At 46.2% G+C, this 23,562-nt stretch overlaps 1 protein-coding gene across 2 annotated transcripts; it reads left to right on the forward strand.

Annotated features, from left to right (window-relative positions):
* Nucleotides 1-8,636: 8,636 nt before the first annotated feature.
* Nucleotides 8,637-22,733, forward strand: LOC310787377 (mamu class II histocompatibility antigen, DR alpha chain-like). Of its 2 annotated transcripts, none has more exons than XM_083648776.1 (4): nt 8,637-8,716; nt 9,033-9,281; nt 18,060-18,341; nt 21,902-22,733. In XM_083648776.1, the coding sequence occupies exons 1-4, from the start codon at nt 8,659-8,661 to the stop codon at nt 22,021-22,023; spliced, it is 711 nt and encodes a 236-aa protein (XP_083504902.1). In that variant the 5' UTR covers nt 8,637-8,658; the 3' UTR covers nt 22,024-22,733. The 2 variants fall into 2 exon arrangements, with proteins under 2 accessions (XP_083504902.1, XP_083504903.1); XM_083648777.1 differs by having other exon boundaries at nt 18,060-18,247.
* The last annotated feature ends 829 nt before the right edge of the window (nt 22,734-23,562 follow it).

Raw genomic sequence — 23,562 nt, forward strand, 5'->3', positions numbered from 1 at the left:
GTTAGTGGTGACGGTCACATGTTCCTGAGGAACCAACACAGATCCTGTGTTTCATCATCCACTAAAACAATACGTGTGTGTGTGTGTGTGTGTGTGTGTGTGTGTGTGTGTGTGTGTGTGTGTGTGTGTGTGTGTGTGTGTGTGTGTGTGTGTGTGTGTGTGTGTTCGCATCATGCCCAGTTTCAAACTCGGCCTTCATTTTGATGTCACCTACACATCTGTAAAGGTTCCTGACTACATTCTTGCAGGGTTTTGATGCCATCGCAGCACAAAGTCTGTCCAGACACAGACAGACAAAATGACAAAGTGGTCAAAACAGCTTCTGTGGTACTTTCTGTCATAATGTCAGGATGAAAGTTACATAATAACTATGGTTCCATGAACTGTGGATGGCTGCAAAGCCAGGCTTCCTTGTCCCATCAGAATCTTGGCGAGAAGGTTCTGGAAGAGGAAGGCTCCTGGGTGACCTGGGTCTAAATAGAGGGGGGCCCTCCAGGTCACCAGGGGTCACTCACGTCACGTGACAAAGATTGTATTTACTCTCTCGACCCTTATCGCTGCACGCACACACACGAACACACACACACACACACACACACACACACACACACACACACTCACACACACACACACACACACACACACACACACACACACACACACACACACACACACACAGGGTGAAAACGTACCATTGCTGTCACGGCTGGTAATGAGCTGAGCTGTATAAGCAGCTGACTGCATTACATTATGAACTAAGGTGACACAACTCAACAGACATGTGGTTTCTGTTTGTGTTCAAACACTAAGCATCTCAAAGTCATATCTCTGACAGCTTGGTTTGGTAACTTATCTGTACAACTAAAGTCCAAACTGCTCCGTCTGATGCAGACTGCATGGAAGATTATTCATCCCTGCAGTCTATTTTTGAACAGGCTGGAATAGAATATACTAGAATAGAATAGATTAGAATAGAATAGAATAGAATAGAATAGAATATACTAGAATAGAATAGATTAGAATAGAATAGAATAGAATAGAATATAACTTTATTGTCCACCGAGGTGGAAAATTGTCTTTGGCTCACACTCTAAAGCAAGCCAATAGAATAGTTTCTGATGCCTCCCATGTCTTAGATGCTGAGTATGAGTTACTGCCCTCTGGGAGGAGGTTCAGACTCCCACGCTGCAGACTAAACCACAATTATTTTATTCCTGTTTCAGTTCAAAGAAAAGAGAACTCCCGCACACTGTCTCCACTGGCAAAAAGGTTTATTAACAGAAAGAATAACGTTTCAGTCCAAAGACCTTCATCAGATTCCTGTTTCAGTTAAACTGTTGTTCACGTGTATGTCTATTGTCTAATGTGTGTCTTGCCCACTTGGTTATTGTGAATTACTTTTTTGACTGTAGTATCTGCCAGTAACTTCATTGTGGAGATACTTTTTATTTGCACTTCACTGTGACTCATTTATTGTGTGTTTTTATTAACATGTATTTGTACATGTATGTTCTTATAGCTGCAGGATGGGTGTAAGCCCAAGACAAATGTCAAAGTGAATCTTGACTCTATCAGCCGGTCTTATTCCCAAAGCATCCTATGTTGATGTTTTGTCAGGACCAACCACCCTAGAGGTTAGTTCACTCATCAGGTTGAAGTTGCTAATCAGGTCAATTAGCTGGTGTCAGTATTTTAGTTGATCACACACACTGACCACATACAGTGAGCAGCTGAGACACCTTTGTGCATGTCAGGGTGTACCACAGCCACAGTGGGGAGCTAGCGAGCCATCTTGTCAAGATTCAAGATTTTTATTGTCACTCCGTGGTACAAGTATCACGTGTGAAATTCTTGTGCTGTGGACTCCGTTTACAACATAGTACAAATATAACAGGGCATATGAGTGCAAAAACAACAATAGACACAACAAGCAATAAGGCAGTAGGCTATAGTGATAAGACAAGTCAGAGACAGTGGCATATTCACTGCACATAGGTGCACATGTCCTGTGCATACTTTAGATGTGCTTAAACATTTTAAATTTGGCGTATTTGACATATAGGTGCAAATAGCATATTCCTTATTAGACATACAATTAAACATTAGACATACGTAATGGTAGCAGCTACAGTGCGGTACAGTACAGCTACTACACTATTTGTGTATGTTAAGGAGTCTCGTGGCCTGCGGGAAGAAACTGTCCCTCAAGCGATTTGTGCATGCTTTTGGGACCCTGTATCTTCTCCCTGAGGGTAGCAGGGAGAACAGGCTGTTGTGGGGATGGTTTGTGTCTTTGATGATCTTCAGGGACCTCCTGAGGCACCGCTGTTTATACAGTTCATGCAGATCTGGCAACTCACATCCTGTTACGTGCTGGGCCGCACGTCTCACTCTCCGTAGCGCCCTGCGGTCCATGGTGGTACAGTTCCCGTACCAGGTGGTGAAGCAGCCAGTCAGCAGGCTTTCAATGGTGCCTCTGTAGAAGTCCGTAAGGATTTCAGGCCTTAGCCCAAATTTCTTCAGGCGCCTGAGTCCGTGTATTCGCTGTTGGGCCTTTTTGACAACAGTGGCGGTGTGGCCGGCCCAAGTCAGGTCCTGGTGGATGTTGACTCCCAGGTACTTGAAGCTGTCCACCCTTTCCACCACTGTGCCGTTGATGGTGATTGGGGGGTGTGTGCCCCCCCCCCCTTCCCCCTCCTGTTGTCTACAATGATCTCCTTGGTCTTGGAGACTTTCAGAGAGAGGTGGTTGTCCTGGCACCATTGTTCCAGGGCCCCTACCTCCTCTCTGTAGGCCGTCTCGTCGCCCCCCGAGATCAGCCCCACGACCGCTGTGTCGTCTGCAAACTTCACGATGGTGTTCGAAGTTTGGGTCGCCACGCAGTCGTGGGTGTAGAGGTCGTACCAGAAGGGGCGGGAGACGCACCCCTGGGGCGCTCCTATGCTGATGGTCAGTGGCCCAAGACCAAGACCCATATCAGATGAACATCTTCACCCCTTCTGATGCATGTGCCAGATTTTGTGCCAGTTTTCAAGCACCTCAAAACAGGTTCCTGTAGATGGCAAATCATGTGATATGAAGCTTGGCTCCACATGTATCATAAAGATGGTTTAGGTGAATTTTGAGATCAAATGAGGCTCAAACTCAGAGGGTAAATCCAAGCACTTTCAAGGACCTCATTATAAATCCAAGCACTTTCCAGACCCATGGCAACCCTATCTCTCTCTGCTCCTGTCAAATCCAAAATGCTTTACCTAGCAACAGGTGACACAACCACTAGCTGTGTTTCTCATTGGCTGCTGACTTGACTGGAGTCTGGACATGGAAGTGAAAGTAAAGAGCCAGCAGGGATTTTCCAGAGATGCTGCTGCATTCAGGGGCTGCTCGTAAACTCTAAATCTAATGAATGCATCAAATAATGTACTTTATATATTCTGTGAGTTGAGCTGGTGTTAGAGTGAGTTTAGATGCTGCACCTGAACTCATCTCTCACTAACAACAGCTGTGGAAAGTGCAGACTCTTTACTTTCTCTTCCAGCTAAAGAGAAATTCAACCTGCCCCACGCTCTGTAAAGCTGACATGTTAAAATGATCCTGCCCCACGCTCTGTCAGGCTGACTCAACGTTAAAATGATATGTTTCATGTTCATGTTAGAACACAATATCCACCAGCTGCTGACTGCAGAGAAATACACTAGAAGTGAAGAAGTGATGAGATCTGATTCACTTTGTTTCTATGACAGATTCAATATAGTCTGCTCCTCGCTCTCTGTGGTGAAGAGAGGTAAAGTCCTGCTTTATCTGAAGGCACCTGAAGGCACCATGAGGCTGGTCACTGGTTTGGTGGGAAATAGAGAAGAAAAACCTGGAACAGAAACTGTGAACTTGAACAGACCACAGTGCTCAGTTTACTGTTACATTGACGATTACAGTACCATTACTACTAGTAGTAAGTCAATAAGTAGGCTGTACGTATGTATGTTTGAGGCTCCATCAGTTTTAGTCTGAGTCTGAGTGAGGGGCGAGCAGTCAGTCTGCTCAGACAAACCAGTCTCACAGCAGTTGAGGTTGAAAGTCACGTTGTGTCATATTGAGTGGTGTTCATGGACACTGTCAGAGGGCTGAATCTCAATGTATACATTCTCTGTCAATATGTATTCATATGTTAAACTGTGAGTCATCGGCTGAATATTTGACTCTGTATAACGTATCAGAATGTGTACATTGAGATTCAGCCCTCTGACAATACATATTGACAGAGAATGTATGGTTTTAAATATACTTTCATAAGACATTTTTCTGGCTCTTGGTTTCATTCATTTGGTTTATATAAGCTACGTTTTGATTAATTTCTTTGTGACACTCAGAACAATCATGTATTCAACAGGAAGTGACGTGTGTTACACTGAAGCAGGTCACTGACAGGTGAGGATGAAGCAGGAAGTGATGTGTGTTACACTGAAGCAGGTCACTGACAGTGACAGGTGAGGATGAAGCAGTGACGTGTGTTACACTGAAGCAGGTCACTGACAGGTGAGGATGAAGCAGGAAGTGACGTGTGTTACACTGAAGCAGGTCACTGACAGGTGAGGATGAAGCAGGAAGTGACGTGTGTTACACTGAAGCAGGTATCTGACAGGTGAGGATGAAGCAGGAAGTGATGTGTGTTACACTGAAGCAGGTATCTGACAGGTGAGGATGAAGCAGGAAGTGACGTGTGTTACACTGAAGCAGGTCACTGACAGGTGAGGATGAAGCAGGAAGTGACGTGTGTTACACTGAAGCAGGTCACTGACAGGTGAGGATGAAGCAGGAAGTGACGTGTGTTACACTGAAGCAGGTCACTGACAGGTGAGGATGAAGCAGGAAGTGATGTGTGTTACACTGAAGCAGGTATCTGACAGGTGAGGATGAAGCAGGAAGTGACGTGTGTTACACTGAAGCAGGTCACTGACAGGTGAGGATGAAGCAGGAAGTGACGTGTGTTACACTGAAGCAGGTCACTGACAGGTGAGGATGAAGCAGGAAGTGACGTGTGTTACACTGAAGCAGGTCACTGACAGGTGAGGATGAAGCAGGAAGTGATGTGTGTTACACTGAAGCAGGTCACTGACAGGTGAGGATGAAGCAGGAAGTGACGTGTGTTACACTGAAGCAGGTCACTGACAGGTGAGGGTGAAGCAGGAAGTGATGTGTGTTACACTGAAGCAGGTCTCTGACAGGTGAGGGTGAAGCAGGAAGTGACGTGTGTTACACTGAAGCAGGTCACTGACAGGTGAGGATGAAGCAGGAAGTGATGTGTGTTACACTGAAGCAGGTCTCTGACAGGTGAGGATGAAGCAGGAAGTGATGTGTGTTACACTGAAGCAGGTCTCTGACAGGTGAGGATGAAGCAGGTCACTGACAGGTGTGTTACACTGAAGCAGGTCACTGACAGGTGTGTTACACTGAAGCAGGTCACTGACAGGTGAGGATGAAGCAGGAAGTGATGTGTGTTACACTGAAGCAGGTCACTGACAGGTGAGGATGAAGCAGGAAGTGATGTGTGTTACACTGAAGCAGGTCACTGACAGGTGAGGATGAAGCAGGAAGTGATGTGTGTTACACTGAAGCAGGTCACTGACAGGTGAGGATGAAGCAGGAAGTGATGTGTGTTACACTGAAGCAGGTCTCTGACAGGTGAGGATGAAGCAGGTCACTGACAGGTGTGTTACACTGAAGCAAGTCACTGACAGGTGTGTTACACTGAAGCAGGTCACTGACAGGTGAGGATGAAGCAGGAAGTGACGTGTGTTACACTGAAGCAGGTCTCTGACAGGTGAGGATGAAGCAGGTCACTGACAGGTGTGTTACACTGAAGCAGGTCACTGACAGGTGTGTTACACTGAAGCAGGTCACTGACAGGTGAGGATGAAGCAGGAAGTGACGTGTGTTACACTGAAGCAGGTCACTGACAGGTGAGGATGAAGCAGGAAGTGATGTGTGTTACACTGAAGCAGGTCACTGACAGGTGAGGATGAAGCAGGAAGTGATGTGTGTTACACTGAAGCAGGTCACTGACAGGTGAGGATGAAGCAGGAAGTGACGTGTGTTACACTGAAGCAGGTCACTGACAGGTGAGGATGAAGCAGGAAGTGACGTGTGTTACACTGAAGCAGGTCACTGACAGGTGAGGATGAAGCAGGAAGTGATGTGTGTTACACTGAAGCAGGTCACTGACAGGTGAGGATGAAGCAGGAAGTGATGTGTGTTACACTGAAGCAGGTCACTGACAGGTGAGGATGAAGCAGGAAGTGATGTGTGTTACACTGAAGCAGGTCACTGACAGGTGAGGATGAAGCAGGAAGTGATGTGTGTTACACTGAAGCAGGTGACTGACAGGTGAGGATGAAGCAGGAAGTGATGTGTGTTACACTGAAGCAGGTATCTGACAGGTGAGGATGAAGGGGTGAGATTGTAGCATTCTTGTCTTCCCACAACTTTGCTGTTGTGAGTCGGTTTAAGTCCCATCGTGTTTTTGTCCCATTTTTTCCTCACCATTGTTCACACACACACACACACACGCACACACACACACACACATACACACGCACACGCACACGCACACGCACACACACGTGTCCCAGAATGAGTTATTGTTGTCTGTTTAAAATAATTGATGTTACAATTGTAGTAACCTATGTTTTTATTTTGCTTGTGTCACTCTGCTCACATTGTTCATACTGTTATAGTCACATGCTTTGACAATACAGAGAGAGAGAGAGAGAGAGAGAGAGAGAGAGAGAGAGAGAGAGAGATGAGCTGGCTGGATTCCTGACAATTCTACTTTTACTTTTATCAGTTTTCTTCTAGTTTTTCTTCTGTTATACGTGTGTAGAATGTCAACATTTTGTGAACCAAAAATATATATATCACATGTCTAGATGCTTAAAACATAACCACAGTTTTATTTGCATTTAACATCGGAAAGGCAGCAACGTTTTTAAATGTATGGTGAGATAGTAAGTTTTAGAAATATAAAATGCTGATGTTTTGTTTCAACTGTACGTTGAGATTCTACGTATATTGCAGAAACATACAATGCAGACATGTTATTCTGCCGACTTAGTTGTTCTGTGTCTGTTGTATTCTTCTGTTTTACTTCCTGAGCCCTGTACTACGAAACTAGTTTAACAGATCCGCGATAAGTCCCTTTGATCTGGTTTGACTGAACAGGATCAAAGCTATCTAGTTAACTGATACTACGACGCTGGTTTTTTACTAGGTAAGTGGACCTGGGATCTGCCTGTGCACGCGCACGTTTTTCGCTCGTGCACAGGCGCGCGTCCACGCGAAAGAGGTGCGCTAGCCAATCACATTATGAACAGCTGAGTTGATCCACGCCCACACCCATTTCCACACCCATTTCCTCATTCAGCGCAGCCACAGTGTGATCAGAGATTTTTGCGGATATTTAATGTATCCGCGATTTAATGTCAGAATGAAAATCCGCGTTGGATAGTCTGCTGAAGGCCTGTCTAAAGCAGCAGCTTGTATTCACATCAGTCATTTGATTTACTTTGATCAGCGATTTCTGTCTGATACAGCTGCATTGATACAGGCAGCAGCAACAAAAAGTGTAATCTCAGTCTATACATTTCCACAATCTGTAAGCCTATTTAGACCATAGATTTAGAAACGCATGCTCAATGAATAATGATCTCTATCACTCATGTGTGTGGTTGCACTGATCGAATAATTCATATATAAAATAGCCTAGTATAAAGCCTAATAGCCTACTATAAAAGAGAAAACTGCTGAACTGAATTGAGACGATGCGGGCATAGTTATCATTGATAAAAACTAGCCTATTTTTGCTCATATATTGGCATACAGCCTACAGGACACAGTTCCAGCTGAAAGATGCAAGAATAGCCTGCATATTTAGTATTGGGGCTATCCCATATTTAAACTAATATCTATATTATATGTATAGGCTTTTCTGGCATGTAGGAGAATATCACCCTCACTCCATTTGAGGGTCCGTTCATGATATGCGCCGCGGTGATTAATAGTGATCATATTTCTCCACGCATCGTTGAGCTGTTAAGACATAAAGTGGTAAGTAGGCTTAATTTAATTATGTAGCCTACAGAGCCACGAATGTTTTTCTTGTTATATTCTCAGTTGACTGCAATCTATTTTTCATATGGCGATCTTATATGAACGGTGAGTGACTCCAGAGAGCCGATTATATGGGTCTGTCATGGATTTTGATCTTATCCTCTGAAGCTAACCTGGTCGCGACCAGGTTAGCTTTGCAGCGTCAGTTGCCATGGTGATTGAAAGTTAACTTGCTTTGTAGTACGGCTAAACCAGGTTTAAACTCAAACTTACTCGGATAAGGCATTAAACTAGCTTCGTAGTACAGGCTACTGGTCTCTGTAAAACACTTTGTTATTGATTAACACCATGAATAGAGTCATTGTGTGAGTCTAATAAAGTGTAGAGTAAACTCTTCTCCATCATCAATTCACTTAATCTCTCAGCACTTGCCCACTGTGTCTACCTGGAAACTGATGATGTGAGTCAAAGCTGCGATGTGATTGGTGGAGCTGTGTGTAAGATAACATTGTTGCTTCAGTTTGCAGCAGTCAGTGTGAAGTCAACACGGTGAAGATGAAGAGCTCACAGAGCCTCCTCTTCCTCTCATGTCTCCTTGGTGTCACAGCAGGTGGTAAGTACAGCACATTGACCTTTCACCTCTGATATTTCATGTTGAGTTGAGCTCCAGACTTTCTCCACAGAGGTTTAGAGTCTGTGAGATGTTTACAGCTTTCTGCTTGACTTCAGAGGAGAGAGAGGACACGATTCTGCTTTTCACTGTTGTTATTGTTATTAAACTTATTGTTATTTTAATATGAAAACAATAAACAGACTCTTTACAAACATGTCTGGATAACATTTGGCAGCAGGATGTGAACAATTCATTCAGTCTGTGATTCTGTATGTGAAGAAGTTTGACATTTGTTTTTCTTCTTCTGTCCTCACAGTTGTACATGAGGATATTGGTATCACTGGCTGTTCAGACACTGATGCAGAGAAGATGTTTGGACTGGATGGTGAAGAGCTGTGGTACATGGACTACATCAACAAGAAAGCCGTTGATCCTCAGCCCAAGTTTGTAGATGATATCACCTACCCAAGAAATACTTATGCATTCGCTGTGGTTCAACTGCAGATCTGCAGACAAAACCTGAAAGTATTTCGACAAGCCTACAAGAACCCTCCTCTGCAGCTCGGTAAGGAAACATGACAAAGCTTAATTTACTGCTGTTCAACAATTTACAGATGAGGAACTGCAGTGTTTTATACTTTTACCACACTGTAATGTATAGTGTGACCGGTGGACTTCTGCGTTGTGTTTTAATGATCGGACCCAACAACCGGGATATCTTGTCAGACAGAGGCTGTTTATTCTGACAGAAACGAAATGAAAACAATTATTCTCCACTCTGCAATTCCTTTCCCCACCACAATCCTCTTCAACCAGGAAACATGCGAGCGCTGACATTGAATTCAAACAACAGTACGATATCAAAACAGTGGTATTGTGCAAACCGTAACATGTAAAACAAAACACAGTAAACATACCTGACAGAAACGAAATGAAAACAATTATTCTCCACTCTGCAATTCCTTTCCCCACCACAATCCTGCACATGAAAACAGGGACATATCCGGACATTCAGTGAATGGATTTCACTCGTCAAATTACACTCACACAATGGTCAAAACATGGAAATATAGGTGCATCCATACTTTACAAAGGTAAGACTAACAAAAATATAAACAGGAATGATCAGAAATTATAGGATGGAATGTGATATATTACAGAGGATAACAACACCCACCTCTTCAACCAGGAAACATGGTGTAACGAATCGCGGAGACTTGAAGTTGGTACAAGGCTTTTATTCTTGGCTACACAACAGCTCCTAGCGGTAGCTTAGCCGCTAGCTCTATACACACGACTGGTCAGCTCTCTCTCCTGGCTTGACTGACTTCCGCCACGCGGCCGCTGGTCCCATATACACCCTTCCCCTAGAAACACACCCACACATATCAGTTCCTAGCTAACCACGGAAACACCACATCACCTGCAATTACCTGGATCGCTACATTTCCCCCACCCAACTTTAATGTCGCGCCCACGCGACACCCACAACCCACACATATCCCCCTGTACCAAAACACACCCAACACAACATTTTTCCCATCACCACATTCAATTTCCCCAACAAACAGTCCCTTCTTATTACACCCCCCATAATGTCTAGTTTTGCATTAGGTACTCCGTATAGTTTTCCATTAGGTACCCCATAATGTCTAGTTTCCTATTAGGCACTCCATAATGTCTAGTTTTCCATTATTTCCTTTCTTTTTCACACATTCATTTCAACCCACATTTCCCATTCAACAATAATCCCCACATTTCCCTCTTTTCTTTACACTCATTTTCAATTTAACTCAAAACCATCACATTGACATCATTTCTTTCCTTTCGACCACCACCATTTCCATCCCCCCTTTCAAAGCTTCTGTCCCATCTGAAGCACTCTACCACCGTTCAACCCCCAGTGGGGTTAGTCCTCTGCAGGGGCGGTTTTAGCATCATAGCTTTGGGTGGGCTCAGCCCACCCAAAGGTCATGGACCACTGAACCCCTAGGGGGGTCCGGGGGCATGCCCCCCGGAAGAAAATTTTGTACAGTTTCAAGTAAAAATGGATCAAACTGGCGCACTTTGAGATCAAAATGAAGAGACTAGATCTATGAAGAACTACACATCAATATCTTCTTTACCGTTCTGTGGTTTTACAGCGATGAAAAAATAATTGTTTCCCTATATATACTATATATATTCTGCATACAGGTTACTATATGGTAGAATTATGCTTGCATAAATAATACCAAAATCACTTCAGGGGAGTTTCAAGTAAAGTAACATTTTGCTTTGTAGGCAAAACAAAAGTAAAATTAAATCAAAAGGGAACTTCCTAACTTATTGGCTGGAATAATATTCCGACAAGATAATAATATACTGTAAGCACTAAAGCAGGAGTTTGCAGTCAACTAGTTGAAATTAATATGTGGCAGTATTTGTGGGGGTCAAAATCTATGTAGGGTGTACCACCACAAATAGATCAGTGTATGGGAAACACTGACTATTAAATTGTGTGACTAGAAAGACACCAATAAATCTGAGAAAATGTACTTTAATTTTGAACAACAGCACTACAACGGTGGCATTACAAATGGTATTATGAAATTATTGTGGGAAAAAACAAGAATGCCACTTTTTTTCATGAACTTTAACACTTTGAGTGCCACGGCCCTTGGGCAAAAGGTGCTGTACTGTGCCACATAGGCCGCAATGCATTTTAAAACAGTCATATAATTTCTTTAATAATTACTATGTAAACACTGAACACGCACAAATAACGATGAGACTCTCTTCTATCACCTGCAAAAAAAAGTTTATTGATCCCATTTTCCCTTCTTTAGTTATGAGCCGGAGAAGATAGCTTGATTAGACCAAAAACAGCCCTTTTTTTCTACGAGATGAGATAATTACCCTTTTGTGAAAGGAAGCATTTCAAGCACATCATTGACTCATTGCTAATATTTTCTGATGTAATGCTGCAGCTGCATGGGTCTGTTGTATGCTGTAGTGTCCTGCGTGCCCCACCTCCCCCCCTCCTCCTCCCCCCCCCCCCCCCCCCGTTGTGGGAGGAGTATCTCTCTGCTCTGCTCTGCTGTGAGTGCGTTTGCTCTCTGCGTGTGCTCAGCAGTGAAAAGTCCGCTAGTCCAGCTTTTTTACACCCGCGTGTATGTCACCATGCTTCCAGTTGAGAACTCCACGGATGATCATGCGAATGCAGCGAATGCAGCGGACACGAGGTGCTCAATTGTGACAGCAGATTGGCTGCTGCAGGGGCACAGCTACGTTATGCTTCAATGAAGCAGCTGCATACGGACGGATGCGATGCGATTTCCTCTTCCCAAACGACTTCTTCTGTGTGTTTTACTCTATGGTTTTACTCCACTTTCTCTCATCTGGAGTGCGCTGTCGCCACCTAAGGGTTCTGTAAAATAGGTTAGACACATTCAATAGCTATCATATTGTAAGAGGCGATGTAAGAGGCATAGATCGACACCCCCCCGTCAAAAAAACTATTTCGAGTTACTGACGCCATTTGGCGTCGCTGGCAGCCTACGGTAAATTTCTAATGACGCCATATGGCGTCGCTGGCACTCAATGTGTTATGCAGAAAATTTAAAAATAGTTTTAAAGCAAAAATAAATAATAAAATATAGCCGCAAGCGGCGATGCGGGGTCCAAGCTTCCGGTGACTTGGGGGGTGTATGTCAGATAATATAGACACTGAATTGCACATTTAGTCAGAGTTGGTATGTGCACAAGTGCACAAAGTTTGGTTGAGATTTGGTGACCTGACCGGGTTCAAGCAGTAGTAGCAGTAGTAATAGTAGTGTTAGTGTATATGTGTGTAAGTGTGTATATGTGTGTGTGTATATATGTGTGTGTATATGTGTGAGTATATATGTGTGTGTGTGTGTGTGTGTGTGTGTGTATGTGTATATGTGTGTGTGTGTGTGTGTGTGTGTGTGTGTGTGTGTGTGTATGTGTGTGTGTGTGTGTGTGTGGCGTGTGTGTGTGTGTGTGTGTGTGTGTATAGGTGTATATGTGTGTGCATGTGTGTGTGTGTGTGTGTGTGTGTGTGTGTGTGTGTGCATGTGTGTGTGTGTGTGTGTGTGCGCGATGTTATGTAGAGGAAGGATGACATCATAGATGACATCATAGATGACATCATAGATGACATCATCAGTGATGTCACAACACTGTCATCGGTGATGACATAGTGTCAAAGTTTAAACATTTATCATTTCAAGACGGTTTCACGTATCCAAATTCTTTGTAAGTCTTTAGATCAGGGAAGTCCAGAGATGACACAGAAAAAGTTTGGGCTCATTCGGGCAAATGGCCTAGGACGAGTTCGTTTATCAAAAGTTTAAACATTTATCATTTCAAGACGGTTTCACGTATCCAAATTCTTTCTAAGTTTTTAAATCAGGGAAGTCCAGAGATGACACACAAAAAGTTTGGGCTCATTCGGGCAAATGGCCTAGGACGAGTTCTTTTTTTTTTTTTTTGAGAAAGTACAAGATGGCGGAAAATCTAGCAGACTTAAATGGGCGTGGTCTATATGGATAGATGCGTATTGATCCAGGGAATCCAGCAGATGTGGATTTTTGATTCTACGCCTCACGGTTCAGCAGTTATGGACCAATATGTGAAATGGTCTGTTATAGCGCCACCATCTGGTCAATATGGCTAATTTTTTGTCTCTGAGTAGTGGGGCACATTTCCAACCTATGTGCAAAGTCTGGCTACTGTACCCCTTACGGTTTTTGACGTGCATACTGTTTTAGCGGAGAATAATAATAAACGGAACAGATACAATAGGGATCCACGCACTTCGTGCTTGGACCCCTAATAAAGATAATTTTAACAGAAACTGCTACTAATGACCACCATGGATTTGGAGAGGGGATTTTTTTTTTTTTTTTTTTGGGTGGGCTGAGACTATTTTTGGGTGGGCTAAAGCCCACCCAAAAAAGGCCTAGAACCGCCCCTGGTCCTCTGCAGTGTAACTCTTTTTGGTCCCCCCTCGGTGCCCCACAGTCATCACACGCCCTGCAGTAGCTCCGCACGTCCTCCTTGTGTCGGTTCCAATAGAAATTTTCTCGAACACTGCGGAGCGTCTCCCCAGCCCCCCGATGACCGGGTCCGAGTCCCCTGTGTGCCCATCGCAGCGCCAACAGCCGCAGGCATTCGGGCACGACCAACTGGAACCCCTTTAGCCCGTGCCCTGTCCTCTCCAAAACCCTATCTCCACGCAGATGCAGGTCTGAAAACATGTCCCACAGTCCCCTCGTGGCCCCGGAACACACGCAAATCTCCTCCACAGGGGGCCGGCGTCCGGCCGCCACCCACACGACCACCGGACCGATGTCCGCGTCCTCCGCCTGCCTGCGTTTCCACTCACCCATGTCGACATCCATGATGTCCATGTCCTCGTCCGTCACGTCCACATCTGAACAGTCCCCCTCGTCTTCCTCCAGCTCTTGCACTCGGTCGTCCTCCCGTCCCCCTCGCCCAGGGGGCGGCGTGTTCAGGACAGCAGGGCGAACACCACCGGCGTCGATCTCCACCTCGGCTCTCTGCAGTGCAACCGTGGGGGGTATGTAGCGGTTAGGCTGGGCCGGTTCCCCCGGCGGTAACCCCCCAGGCTCACCCGGAGACTCGAGTGTCGCTCCCCCGACTGCCACAGCATTGCAGGTGATGTCTCTCACTTCCCTCTGGCTGTTCAACACGATCCCCGCTCTCCTGATTGTCTCGTCACTGATAATGATGTCCCCCTCTACCGGCTGGTATGCAGAGCAGCTAGCCTGGGCCGGCTCAAACGTCACTCTCCTGCCCTGAATAACCGGCTCTGCACTGCTCCGCTGCTCCGCTGCCTGTTGCTCTGGCTGCTCCCCCGGCTGTGTGTCTCCTCCAGCGTTCACCCTCTCCGTGCAGTCTATGGCTAAGTGCTCAGGCGAACGGCACGTCCAACAGAGTCTCACCTGTCCGCCGCCTGCACGTCTCTCCTCTCCCGCTGTCTTCCAGTCCCCGACAGCTTCTCGACACTCTCTGGCCATGTGCCCCAATGCACCGCATGCCCAGCAGGCTCCCTGCTGTCCCCAGTACCTTTGCTCCGCATACCCGGTCCGTCTCCCGGGACCGCTTCGGCACCACCTCGCCACGTGGCCCGGTTCTCCGCAGGTCCAACACAGTCTCTTTTGTGGCTCCTCCGGCCGTTCTCCACACTGCGCTCCCTCTGTGCTCAACTCGTCCACACGCCGCCCGACTTCCTGCAGTGCCCGCCACAGCTCCACTGCCCAGGCAGGAATCGCCTCCGCCAGCCATCTGACCTCTCTCAACAAACGGGCTTCCATGCCCGCCAGCACCGAGCTGATCCCCGTCGTCAGCTCCTCTTTTCTCCCGTTCCCCAATGGCCATTCTTCACCGCGCACCATCACATGTGGCGCCCCTAGCAGCTAGCACACGCAGCTAGCCCGCTACCGCTAGGTCTGGAGCCCAAAAGCCGCACCGCACACAGTCTCTTTTGCCGTTCCTCCTCTCACCCTCTCCCTTCTCGGCCGTCGCAGAGGGTTATCGATCCCACTCCTAGACACCAATGTAACGAATCGCGTATTCGTCCAAGGAACCGGAGACTTGAAGTTGGTACAAGGCTTTTATTCTTGGCCACACAACAGCTCCTAGCGGTAGCTTAGCCGCTAGCTCTATACACACGACTGGTCAGCTCTCTCTCCTGGCTTGACTGACTTCCGCCACGCGGCCGCTGGTCCCATATACACCCTTCCCCTAGGAACACACCCACACATATCAGTTCCTAGCTAACCACGGAAACACCACATCACCTGCAATTACCTGGATCGCTACAATGGTGAGGAAGAGGTAGCAGGAAGCTTAGAGGCACTGGGAAGGAGGAGCAACACTACAAGAGGCGAGGTGGGACAATTACATGACAACAGAGGTGGAGGTAGACGAAAACTGACAGGTATATTACTTGAAACAACAAATAAATAACATATATAGTGTAATTATATAATGGGCAAATCACATCTGTTACAGTAGGAAAAGCCTGCATGAAATCATTCTTATAGTGTTTAATGTTACTGGGAAAATAAAAGCCCCTTTTTTAAATGACAGAACTAAGACATCAAATTGTACATTGTGTTGTTTACATTATGTTGTACATTGTGTTGTGTATAGATGTTTGCATGATGTTTACATTGTGTTGGTGTACAGGTATACAGGGTACAGTATTCACAAAACATTTGATCTTACCACTCCTAAGCACTAAAAGCACTAAGCACTAAAAGCACTAAAAGCACTAAAAGCAGTAAAAGCACTAAAAGCACTAAAAGCACTAAGCACTAAAAGTTCCAAACTAGCTGCTCAGACCAACTTGTACTTAGGAACGGGAAAACTCTTAAGCTAAGAGAAAGGGCGGGGTTAGCCCTGTTGCTATGGATGATGTCATGTTTCATGAAACTGTGATTGGCTGGCTTGGGTCTTCGGCTGTTTTGGATCTCTGTCAGTGAAGTCATGATAGAAATATTGTAGAAGGCAAAGTTATTATAGTGAACTAAACTAAACTAAAAGTAGGAGTGAACAATATGTTTTAGTTAACTTAAGTAAAAAGAAAACCTACACTTTAGAAAAAAAACAACTGAAACGATATTGTTTACTATACTATATTTTTTCCTCCATTTTCTCCCCAATTGTACTTGGCAAATTTTTCCCCTGCTGCCCCAGTCGCTGCTCCACCCTCTGCCGATCTGGGGAGAGCCGTAGACTAGCACCATGCTTCCTCCGACACATGCACAGTTGCCGCTTCTTTTCACCTGACAGTGGGGAGCTTCACCGGCAGGACATGGCACGTAGGAGGATCACGCTATTCCCACCAGTTCCCTGGCACCCCGAACAGGCGCCCCGACCGACCAGAGGAGGTGCTAGTGCTTCCGGCTTCCCACCCGCAGACACAGCCAATTGTGCCTGTATGAATGCCCGACCAAGCCGGAGGTAACACAGGTGCGCCAACCTGCGACCCTCGTGTTGGTAGGCAGGGAATCTATATACTGTAGAAAACAAGCTAAAATAATTTACAAATATACAGAACATGTCTTTAGTTTTAGTCTTTGTAAATTTGATTATGTGTCAACACAAGAAGCATGAGGCATTGGTGCAGTTTATGGAGTTGAAAACAAAAATTAAATGGGAAATAAAAAATAGAATCCAATGAAAAATACAACTAATGACCAGGGAGGTATCATGGTTCCATATTCAAGCAAAGATTAAAATAAAAATGTAGGCTGTGTTACTGATTTAACATGACACAAAGAATAATATAGGCTACTGACTATAGCAAAGTATATGTGCAGCTAATTGTCAGTCTCTTACATGTCCTGCAGCTCGTTAACAATTAGCAGGTAGCCTATCCTTATAAGAAGCCTCATAATGATCAGACTATAATAACCGTGGCTGAAACTAGACACAAGAACAGCTTTTACTTCTTGGCCAACTTGTGCATGAAAGGAAGAACAAAAAAAGTGTCACAAGGTTGTACAAAGAATCAATCGCAACACACAATAGAATTGGATAAAACACAACACACAACATGGCACACCATAGTAAAATATAAACCATAGCAGCTTCATGGAACCCACCCACCCCATGGCCCTTGTCACCCCGTGACAGAAGCATGGGAAAATATGCCTCCAAATAAATGAGGCTTTCCCACTTCTGTGCAGAACCACCGATGTTGTGAGAAGCGCTGGTATTCTTTGCAGTCTCAGACAAGGGCAGAGTTTGCAGAATTCAAGCGACAGGTAATTAGGCCAATTCTCTTCAACTACGCTATCGACCACAATATTTTATTCTCTATTATTCAATTTATTTAGCCAATACAAAAATGAACATACAGTAAATGTATACACAGCCTAACTGAACCTTGCAAATAATCGCATATCGTATTAACATACATCCTTTACTAGCTCTACTATGATCATAATACCCTCATGATTAAGGCCATACCTTTTTTAAAGCTCAGCATTATTAAAGGTTTCAAAAATGTTGACCACATTATGAAACGGATTGCTGGCAGCAGCCATTTTAGGATTGTTTGTGATTTGTGCTTAGTGACTTAGGAGTCATCTTGGCTACTTCTAACTTTTCACAGATTTAGGAGCTAAAACGCTTTGTGAAATAGACTATTCTTAGACCAAAATGTAGAAGTCCTCAAATTAGGACTGACACACCCATTATTTTGAAGAGTTAGGAGCTACTTTTAGCCTTAAGATGTTTTGTGAATACAGGCCCTGATGTTCAGATGTTGTTGTTCAGATGTTTACATTGTGTTGTTGTGTAGAGCCCCCTCACAGCTCCATCTACACCAGAGATGATGTGGAGCTCGGAGTGGAGAACCACCTCATCTGCCATGTGACCGGGTTCTACCCCGCTCCCGTCAAGGTCTACTGGACCAGGAACGACCAGAACGTGACCGAAGGAACCAGACTCAACGTCCCCTACCCCAACAAAGACGGCACCTTCATGCAGGTCTCCAGGCTGAGCTTCATCCCACAGCTTGGAGACACCTACAGCTGTACTATGCAGCACCAAGCCTTGAGCCGGCCGCTGACCCGATTCTGGGGTGACAGACCTTTATCTGTTAGCTAACACCAACCAAAACTACAGTTAGCTCACAACAACCAAAACTACAGTTAGCTCACACCAACCAAAACTACAGTTAGCTCACAACAACCAAAACTACAGTTAGCTCACACCAACCCAAACTACAGTTAGCTAACACCAATCAAAATGAAAGATGTAAAGTAATCTGTAGTTTTATTAAATCAGCCTCAGCCCTCTCTTGGGCTTCATCTATTGGATAATGGTGAAGCCTGATGGGTCCGCGCTCACTGCAACACGCAATGCAGGGCCACCATCAGCTCTTATTATCCAGGGGCAAACATGACCATATGAAATAAGGCTGTGGACGCCACGCCTTCACCTGAGAAAGGTGACCAGGTCAGCCTGCACGCATGTGTATGGCATGTTCCTGGAGTGAGACAGTCTACACTCCCCCACCCTGCAGGGGACGGCCCCCCGAGGTGGTAGCAAGGTAGCACACAGATAAGATAGCTCCTAGCAGACGCAGCCCACGGAGTCTATGCACGTAAGGCTTGCATGAACCAGTACTAATTATTGCGTGGATATTCCTTCCTATCCCTGTATCGCTTCTAAGGGAGGGACTGCTCCCCAGGTGAACATAATACACATGTGATCCAAAAAGGATAGATATAGAAGAAAACCTAACGATATAATACACATGTGGTCTGGTGTACATACATGTACAATACATGGTGTCTGACCCAAGGACCACCTGTCCGAGGATTAGACAAGTAAGATTTATTAGTCTGGAGGAGCTTTGCTCTCGTCCAGAGGGTAATTCACGGGGGCGAACGATTAGTCATACGATTAAAACACGATTTCAGACGGAAGCCCGTCTTTTATTGTCACACGAACACACTACAACACATGCATGCGGCCACAACACACACTCATGCTGACGGTGGCCGGTGAAATATGTCCTCTGCATTTGACCCATCCAGGCTTGTCCTTTCCTCCAGGGGGCAGGCCAGAAGCAGTGGTCGCTTTTTCTTTCCAGTGCCCGGGGACCATCATTGGACCATCATTGGACCAATTCCAGATGTTGTCGTCGTCACTGATGATCTTCTGCATGTTTTTAGTGGGGGGTTATGTACGGAGGAACTCCCTGGGGGGTACGGGGAGAACATGCAAACCTCCTAGCAGATTATCATTACGCGCACCCATACAGATCTGGGCCCCGCCGAAGGCGGGCCAACGTCCGGCAGTGCGGTCCACAGGAGAGCTCCCGACCGACAATGGGCCCGCGGCACCATTGATGGTGGGCTTGTTCTGGATGCTTCCAGCCGAGGCCAGGCCATAGCCATGGACCAAGGCGAGCCTTGATGACGGGTATGAGACCCCGGGAGAGCTCCCGACCGAACTCGGGCCTTGGGCGCCGAGGACGGTGGGCTTGTCCCTAAAGCTACAAGCAGAAGGCTGGCTCCGAGCCCAGGCCTTGGCGAGCTGCCGCCCCCGCCGGGCGCATAGCGCCGCCGAGTGGCGGACTGGGCCGGTCCCTGCTGAGCTCCGGACCGAAGTTGAGTGCTGAGCTCCAACGACGGCGGGCTCATAGTCCCCCCCTCCCCCAAGGAAGGCGACTAAGAGCGGGCCAGGTCACCCGCTGCCCGCGCACCCCCTCGTCCACGCTGAGGGCGAGAGCCGCGTATCCTGGCCTGCCGTGGGACCCAGGATGGGCCCACTGCGGCTGGGTGGGGTGCCGCCATTTGGGGTGCAGGAACCTGGCTTGGGGCCTGCACCCACAGGCGCGGGGTGGCTCGCGGAGCCTGGCGGCCCCGCCTGCCGCTTGAAACCGGGGGTCGTCTGCTGCCTCTCCAACCGCTGGGCCAAATCCTCCACGGAAGGACCGAATAGGCCCTCCGGAGAGATCTTCGCCCCCAGTAGCCTCCTCTTCTCCAGCTCGGAGAGCTGAGTGAGGTTCAGCCACAGGTGTTGGTGCGTCAGAACAGAGAAGGTCATGACCTTCCCGCTGTTCTGCGCCAGGCAGTCGACCATGCGCAAGGTGGCCATCCTGAGCTCCGTGAACAACTCAGGAGCGGGGTCACCCTGCATCTCCCGTAGGAGCACAGCCTGATAACCCTGCAGGATGGCAAGGTTGTTTGTAATGGCGGCGGACTGCCCCACCGCCAAATAGGCCTTTTCAGCCAGTCTGGCCATCAGCTGGCACGCCTTGGAGGGCAGCGTGGGTCTGCCGGCGTTGGAGTCCAGGTGGGATGCCACCAGCTCCTCGAGGGGGGGCATCGCGGAGAATGCAAGCTTCTCCTCGCCCTCGACCGCCGACCACGGAGCCATGCCCGCGCATAGCGGCTTGGCCTCCTGAGGCTTTTCCCATCCCACCTGCACCGCGCGGACCACGTCCACACAGACGGGCATTCGGCGTCGCGGGCGGGGTGCCTGCCGTGCCTGAAAAAAGTTATAGAAGCTAACTCGTAGCAAGCACTTTTTACCGTATGAAGCTATGCAGTAAGCCGCCCTGAGGCTAGCGAACCTGCGTGTGCAACGGTAAAAGGGTAGCAGAAGTGCTAACGCACAATATGGTCAGATGCTAGCCGCACAGGTGCGAGCTAGCTATCTAGCTAAAACTTGAGAGCACAGCTCTTGAGCTACTACTCTCTCTAACGTTACTCCAGCCAGAGTGAATGTAAGCGCGCTACACGGCGGTAGCCCACACCTAATATGCTAGCACACAAAGGAAGATACTGTTTGCACGGATGCAAGCTAGCTATCTATTCACGACTGAGAGCAGCACCCTCTGGTTACACTCCCAGACGAATGTCACCCCCTCCGGGGAGAACGCAGCCAGCTACACGGCGGTAGCCTATTGTAATGTGCTAATACAAGATAGATGCTATCGGCACGGATGCAAGCTAGCTATCTATTCAATAACTGAGAGCGGCAACCACTCGAGTTAGCTCTCAGAATGCCCTTTCTCTATCTTCACCCCAGCCGGGGTGGACGAAGCAAGCTACACGGCGGTAGCAACAGGTGTTAACCACACAATAAGGCAAGATGCTCTTAGCTTATGATGAGCTCGTCCGTCGCCGCTGGTAAAGAGATGCAGGATCGGGTCCCCGAAGCCTGAAGAATCTCGTCCATGCAAGCCTTCTTAAGGTGGGCAAATAAGACGGAATTAGCCTAGCTTAAGAGCGCAAACTATGAGTTAACACACGGAGCTTCAAAAACACGTCCTCTAGCGAGCTGGAAGAACAAAGGAGTGGCTTCCCTTGGTCTGGGCGGGCGTGACATATTCACGTGGGTAAGGAATGTGGGTGGCCGCCTCAGCCCCAGGGGGTACCACGCCACCTGTTGGTGGGTGGTGGGTTTTATATAAAGATCATTTTTGGAACAAAAATAACATTCTTCCAGTGGCTGCGTGCGCAGCAGATATGGCACTAGAGTGAGAGCTTGAGTTTGAAATGAAGTAAAACTACAGTTAGCTAACCCCAACCAAAACTACAGTTAGCTAACACCTGACTTTAACCAAAAGTGCAGTTAGCTGTGTTCATGTGTGTTCCTGTGTGTTGATGTGTGGTTCCTCCTCAGGTGTGGAGCAGGAGCAGCTGGGGATCGGACCTGCAGTGTTTTGTGGACTGGGTCTGACCGTGGCTCTGCTGGGCGTGGCCACAGGAACCTTCTTCCTCATCAAAGGAAATGAATGCAACTGATCAGACTGAAGGAGCTGCTTTCTGTCTCCTGCTTTAAACTGCTTCTCTCTGCTCTGCTGTGTGGATCTACTGAGAGGGAGGAGGCAATGCTCACGTTAGCGTTCACACAAGCAAATCCATTAAACTTTATGTAGGCTATATTCTTTTAAGTGATGACTATTTACATTTTCACTGTTTAGCATTGAAATAATGGCCTACTGTTGTGGCATTTGGCTAAAGAATAGAGTTACTTAATAGTCAATCACTGCATGTATTATGTATACATTTGTTGTTAAATAATCTGTTTTTAGACCCTTTTCATAGCAGCCATTTTGAGATGAAGCAGGGATGTAACCAATGCGGGCCCTGGCACTGGAACACCTAAATGGAATGGAGCCAGAATGTCCAATAAAGGCGAAATGCCCCAAAAAACAATTAAAAAAACTTTTTGTTTGCGGATATTTATAGTCAGGGCATTTTATCAGATATTTGGCCAATCTGTGAATAAATTCCTTACCAAAAAATGTCTTCACCAATGTGTTTGTAAAGGTGTCTCTTAACACATACTGTATGATAAAGGTTGAAATTCAACTCCCCTAGGAAAACCTGTCACAGCTGCTGAAAGTTTGGTTACCCAGAACCTTGTGGGAAAATCGAAAATGGTTAATTATGTCTGAAACAGCTTGTGAGGGTTTTTCATGATGCTGAATCAGCATGTTTTGCAACAAAACCACTTCAGAAGAAAACGGCCACGCCCACCTTTTCCACTCATCATAAATACATTTTTTGTGTGAAAAGAATACATGATGGAAATCATCTTTTCACTGGTTTGGCCTACAATGCTGCACACTACATGGTTTCTTGGACTTTCTGGGTCGAGGAATTCAGACTGTATGTTGTTTTGATTATTTAACCTATTTTTGACCTTCAAATCCAAGATGGCTGCCGATTTTCAGCTCCGAAAGGTCAATTTTTCAAAGTTGTCATAGAGCCTTCGCTCTAATGAAAGCTCTGCTCATGCTGATTTGATTATAAACAATAAAACAACATGTAAGTACACAGAGGTCATCTCAGAGGTAAAAAACATCAATGTTTTTGTGGTAATACTTTACAATAACGTACACAAATAATGTAGTAGTTACTAGTAAACTAATCATTAACTAATAGTTAATGATAGTTGTATAATTCGTCATTAGTCAATCACTAGTTAATCATAGTTAATGAGTAGGTAGTCATTAGTTAATGATTAGTAAGTTCCTGAGTAGAGTAGTTAATCATTACTTAATGATTACTAAATGTCAGCTCGTGAATAGAGTCGTTTTGGTGGTTCATGAGAAACAAACGGTAACACTTTACCTGGTGCACAAATATGCATTAATTGATGCTTAACCCATCATGAGTTAATGTATGACTCATGATGAATTAAGCCATTAATTGATGCTTAACTCATCAACTAATGAAAGGTATGTTTGATGAACAGACTGAGTCATATGAATTACGCAGGCCCGTATCCAGAGTTTCAAAATTGGGGAGGTCCAGACATGGCGGGCGCCGGCGGAA

Source organism: Poromitra crassiceps, assembly GCF_964638095.1.
Source record: "Poromitra crassiceps genome assembly, chromosome: 13".
Lineage (NCBI taxonomy): Eukaryota > Metazoa > Chordata > Actinopteri > Beryciformes > Melamphaidae > Poromitra > Poromitra crassiceps.